The sequence below is a fragment of the Hydra viridissima genome, unplaced genomic scaffold (genome assembly GCF_058129835.1).
Source record: "Hydra viridissima isolate aposymbiotic clone 2 unplaced genomic scaffold, HvirCarnegie_v1 scaffold_2, whole genome shotgun sequence".
Lineage (NCBI taxonomy): Eukaryota > Metazoa > Cnidaria > Hydrozoa > Anthoathecata > Hydridae > Hydra > Hydra viridissima.
This window is the reverse complement of record NW_028324301.1, coordinates 20,931,251-20,937,250: the sequence shown is the minus strand read 5'-3', so window position 1 is coordinate 20,937,250 and position 6,000 is coordinate 20,931,251. Positions and strand designations below refer to the sequence as shown.

The following is a 6,000-nucleotide window of genomic DNA, read 5'->3' as shown; positions in this document are numbered from 1 at the left end:
TTTACAGCTGTCAAAATTTCTTGTTTTGAGCATTTAAGCGGTCGTGTTTACCCTTTGACGGTCATTTTAAGTAGCACACATTTACTTTTTATTTAAAAAAAAATTTAAATTCTTTTATTATATCAAAAAATAATCATTTTATTAAGTATTTATGATATTCTTATAATTCATTTAGCAAAAAAAAAATAATTCATTATCTATCAACTATGGGACGAGGTAAACATGGAACAGATGTCTTTCGAGGACAAGTACAGGCATTTCGAGATCTAGGATTGAACAATTCTGAAATGGCTCGAAAACTGGGTTGCTCTCGTAAGAAATTTATCAATGCTATTAATTTATTTAACGATACTGGTTCATTAAGAAACAAAAAACCCAAGTCTCGCGAACGAAAGACAACCCCAAGAGAAAACGCTGCTATTGCCCGTATCGCTAAGCTGAATCCTTTTGTTGGCGCACCAAAAATTAAAGAACAAATAGCTCAAAATTTAAAACTCGATCTGTCTGTCAGCACTGTTAAAAGTCGTTTATGCGAAAATAAGCTACTTGGAAGGGTTGCCGAAAAAAACCATTGGTCTCAAAACGTAATCTCGTTAGCAGTTTGAAGATTGCAAAACAGCACGTACACAAAGATTTACATTTATGGCAAAATGTGCTTTAGACTGACGAGTCTAAGTTTAATCGCGTTGGATCCGACGGAAAAAAATATGTTCGTCGTCCCCAAAACCAAGAACTCAGTCCTCGGTATACTCTTAAGACCGTAAAACATGGTGATGGCAATCAGTAAATCATGTATTACAACGTAATCGACAGGCTGGTGTTGCTGATAGACGAATTGGTAGTGGGAGGCGCCCAACTGTTAATACACCAGAAAATAGAGGGACTGTAAGCCGTTTGATAGTTAGTCCTGTTGGTAGGAAACATTTATCGTCAAGGATGATAACACGGAGAACTGGAATATCTCATCTGTTTGTAGAATTGTTAAATATTTGAATTTAAAGGTGTTCAAATGACAATTTGTTTAGAAGTTGACTGATGCTCAAAAAGACCGACGTATAGTATGTTGCCAAAAATTATTAGATAGATTTCCTATTCGTCAAGCTCAGAACATTTTCTTCACAGATGAAAGGATTTTTATTGCGAAAACTCCAAACAATACTCAAAATAACAGAGTGTATTGTGAAGTAGACAAAAAAAATGCGATGTTCCTAGTGAAAATCTTTGCAATCCACGGAGTCATTTCTCAAAAAGTGTTATGGTTAGTCTCGGTGTCACTAAACACCATAAAGGATTAATTCATTTCGTTGAACCAGGCACCAAAATTAATGCTCAGTATTACCAAAATGCTATTCTTCAGCAATTTTTACTGCCTGACTGCGAGTGAATTTTTGGTAAATACCGCTACACTTCTTAACAAGATTCTGCTCCATCACATCGTGGAAGAAGCGCAATAACATTTATGAGGAGTAAAGTTCCTTCTCTTATTTCACCAGATAAATGGCCCTCAAACTGGCCTGAACATAACCCATTAGACTATTTGGAAACCCATTAGACTATTTGGAAAATACTACAAGAGAAAGTGTACAAGGGAGTGGAAATAAGGGATGAAGTTCACTTGCGTGAACAATTTTTATATTGTTGGGATCGTGTGAGACAAGATACCATTGCGAAAGGAATTGATCAATGGCGTGCAAGACTGCAAAAATGCATCGAGCAGCAAGGAGGGTATTTTGAACAATTTTTCACTTGAACATTCTGGATACTGTAATTATTCGTATATTACTCTGTACTCACAACTATGCTTCTTACTGTTGCTCACTTTTTTGTAAGTGTTGTAGTTTCAAAAAAAAAAATCGTACCACTTTTTCTGACACACCCTGTATGTATACACACACACACACACACACACACACACACACACACACACACACACACACACACACACACACACACGTCTTTTTAAGCCGTCTTTAATACGTGTGAAATAAAGCAACTTTAAGACGTTTTAGTGAAGACAACTTAGAGTGTTTCATTTTTGATCAGTTTAAGACAACTTTAAGACGTCTTAAATAAGACAAATATAAGACGTTGTAAATATGCATTTGTGTCTGCAAAACTACAACTTAATAGTTTTCTTTTGAGCTTTATTAAACTGTAACTTAAGAGATATCAAACTGGCAACCATGTGACACATCAACTCATCATAGATGCTAGTATCATGATTTCCAAATTCCATTAAAAACTATTTTTTTAAATAAAAACAAAATCTTGCGATTTCCATACACTGCATACAAATGTCATAAAATACGCTTAAAATATCAAAAAAGTTTAGGCGAAGCCACAACATTAACGCTGACTATTTTATTAACAAAGAATTATATAATAAATTATAATAAAAAACACAATACTTTCAGAAAATCAAGAGCATGACAAAGAAATGTGATGTTAATCATCAATCTCTGATTAATGATCAAACTCTGTACTACTATGCATGTCACTGTGCTTTTAAATCTTTTGTGTCAAATATTAAATTAAAGTAAAGTCTTTTGATGTCTTATTTGATCATTAGCTGTTAGTTTTTAGACAATTCATCACTGTTAGTTTTAGGGTTGGGAATACCGGGATCCCGGTATTTTGAACAATTTATAGTTGCCGAAATACCGGTATTAAAAAAGTCGAATACCGCTATTTCGGTATTCGAAATAATTTCACCATTCGAAAGCTCATTTTAATTGATCTTATAAATGGAAACAAAATTCATCGTACAAAATTAAATGTGGGTATATATATACCAATATCATATATGATATTGGTTATTTTTAGTTAAATCAAAATATTATATAAAGTTCCAAACGGTAAGTTAAATTATACATTATAAATTATACATTTTATTACCTTTTAGAAAATTTGTATTTTATACCGATATGAATATTCAAGATTTTGAGGAGCATTCCAAAGCAAATTATAAAAATTCACCATGGTTTCATTTTTTAAGAGAAAAAGCAGGACAGTGTGCTAAATGCAAATTGTGTAAGAAAATAATAAAAACACATGGAGGTTCTACAAGCGGTCTTCATACCCATTTAAAAACAATTCATAAAGTCAATTTGTTAAAAAGAGATGTAGGTAGCCCCACTGTTTTAGATTCTTCAGAATTTTTACAGACATCAAAACCTTCAGTAACTATAAACAACTTTTTTAAAAGTGGTAAAATGGATGATTCATTGCCAGCGATTTTAGCTAGGATGACTGCGTGTGATGGTTTATCATTCAATATTATTTGCACATCATATGATATCAGAAAAGGCTTAACAGCCAGAGGCTTTTCTAACATACCAAAGGATCACAAAACAATTCACAAAATGGTATTGAATTACAGTAAAAATATACAAGATGAAGTAATTAAAGAATTATCTAGCAGAATTGCTAATGGAAACAGATTTTCTCTAACTTTCGATGAATGGACATCAATAAGAAATAGACGTTACATAAATATTAATGTCCACTCTGACAAAGAATTTTGGAATCTAGGATTAATTCGTGCTTTTGGAAAAATTCCCGCAGAAAAATGTGTTGAGCTTGTCAACGATAGGTTAAGTGATTTTAAGCTTTCGATCAAGAATATTGTAGGTATTACCACTGATGGCGCTGCAGTTATGACAAAGGTAGGCAGGTTATTCGAAGCACATCAGCAGCTATGTTTAGCGCATGGAATTCAGTTGGCTGTTATCAGCATACTCTATAAAAAACCTAATAATGAGGATAGTCTGTATAATGAAGAAGATGCCAACATTACATCAGTTCCTACACCCAGATTTGAAAAAGAGCAGAGTTCCACAGATGATGACGAATTAGTTGATGAAGATTATGAAAATGAAAATGGTTTACTCATAACCTCCACTGAAAACGATGATGATAATTCTTCTTTTCTGGTACATCAGCAAACGTTACCATTAATTCAAAAAGTTTGAAAAGTGGTCAAAATATTTCTTTCTTCGCCTACAAAAAATGACAAAGTCCTACAAAAATATGTAAAAGAAGAGTTCGGGAAAGAATTGTCTCTGGTTTTAGACTCAAAAACACGATGGAATAGTTTGGTGTCTATGATAGAACGTTTTGTCAAATTAAAAAGTTGCATCAAAAAGAGTCTAATAGATTTAAAATCACCTATTTTTTTTTCAGATGCAGAGTTTGAAATGTTGTCAAATATCCTTTCAGTTTTACTTCCTATTAAGCTTACAGTTGAAGCAATCTGCCGACAAGATGCAACTTTATTATCTGCAGATGCTGCTATTCAATTTATGATGAAATCAATAACTGGCCATCCATGTTCATTAAGTTATGAATTGAAAGCAGCTTTAAAAGTACGTATTCTTGAAAGACGAACAGAAATCTCAAGTGTTTTGCAATATTTACACAATGCAGACTCCAATGAAAATCCGAGCGATGATGAAACCGATAGAGATTATGAATTATTTCCAATCATTACCAAAGCTGCAATCGCAAAAGTTATTGTTTCACAGATACAACGTCTGGGTGTGGCCAACTTGCATTATGAAGCTGCACCTTTAGCAATAACATCTACTTCAGCCAACAATATAATAGACACAAATATAATATTCAATGTCGATGATGATGAAGTTGATCAAAGAAATGAAATTTCTATGACTTTAAAAGAAAAGTTGGAGATAGCAATATCAAAAAAAATTTGCACCAGATTACCTGAGAGTGGAATCGACCGAAATAAAAAAGATCTCACACGCTCAATAAAAAAAGAAATGTCATTTTTTGAGACAAATGGCGTAAGGGGAAAATACTTAACTTTAATATATAACTATTTGCTAAGTATTCAACCAACCAGTGTAGAATCAGAGAGAGCTTTTTCGGTAGCTGGCTTAATCTGCACCAGAATTCGGTCAAAGATGGGAGATAATTCGCTTAACAACCTATGTTTTCTGAGATCTTATATCAACAACCAACTGCAGAAAAAGTAGAACCTTAAAAATTTGTGTTTTCTTCCTTTTCTTATGATTAATATATAACTAACATTTTACTGAATTGTTTTTCTTTTTTTTATTCTTTAAATAAGTTAATATAGCTTTTTTTAATTGCCAAACCATTTTTTAATTATATTATTCATTCATTTGTATTATTAAAGGAAATCTAATATTACCGGTTTAATACCGGAATACCGGGATTATAAATTTTCAATACCGAAATACCGGTATTTGATTTTTGGTCCGGTATTCCAAACCCTAGTTAGTTTATTGAATTATATTGATTACCATTTTAAAAGTTGACATTTATTTCTATATTAACTCAAAAAAAAAAAGAAACTATAATATAAAGATAATAGAGAAAGAACTTTTAAAATAAAAAAATAATAAGTGAAAAAAGTGTTTATTTTGGTCAAAATCAGGAGAAATAATTTTTTCACGACCTGCACCAGCTCTTTTACTGATAAAAACTTTTCGCAGAAAACTTTTTAAGTTAAACAAAGAATATTGTTGCCATTCTTTGATTTATTATTTCGCTGTACTCCTTTTTTAACCAAGGTTTAGTTTTTTTATCATGTATAAAAATTATAAATCAATACAAATCATTAAATTGGTGACCGAATTGAACTCTTAGGTGGTCTTTATTGGTTCAATGTGAAATTAAAACAACAGCTATTAAAACAAAGAATTTATGCTTTATTAATTACATTCGAAAATATTTACTTTATGTTATTTGACAAAATTGTTTGACATAACAGAATTTCTTTTATAAAATAAAGTTACTTAAAAAAACCCTAAATAAATAAAAATCTAAAGCGAAACCGAACTTTTATATGTATGTGTTTGTATATATATATATATATATAAATTTAGAGTTGTCTACATTTTTTGAACAAATTACATTTGTTTGGGGCACATGCATTTAGGTTTGCAAAACTAATTAAATTCGTGTAAATAACGAAAGTCATTTTACAAAGTTTTAAAAATTCTAATAGAATTGTTT

The 6,000-nt window shown here is 31.4% G+C and overlaps 2 protein-coding genes across 2 annotated transcripts; both read left to right on the top strand.

Annotated features, from left to right (window-relative positions):
- The first annotated feature begins 206 nt into the window (after positions 1–206).
- Positions 207–787, top strand: LOC149892398 (uncharacterized). Its single transcript, XM_090078128.1, has 2 exons — positions 207–554; positions 662–787. Exons 1-2 carry the CDS (start codon positions 207–209, stop codon positions 785–787), a joined length of 474 nt encoding a protein of 157 aa, XP_089934254.1.
- A 1,895-nt stretch (positions 788–2,682) lies between these two features.
- On the top strand, positions 2,683–4,081 carry LOC149892397 (uncharacterized). The gene is made up of 2 exons (XM_090079468.1): positions 2,683–2,776; positions 2,903–4,081. The coding sequence occupies exon 2, from the start codon at positions 2,925–2,927 to the stop codon at positions 3,969–3,971; it is 1,047 nt and encodes a 348-aa protein (XP_089935594.1). The 5' UTR covers positions 2,683–2,776; positions 2,903–2,924; the 3' UTR covers positions 3,972–4,081.
- The last annotated feature ends 1,919 nt before the right edge of the window (positions 4,082–6,000 follow it).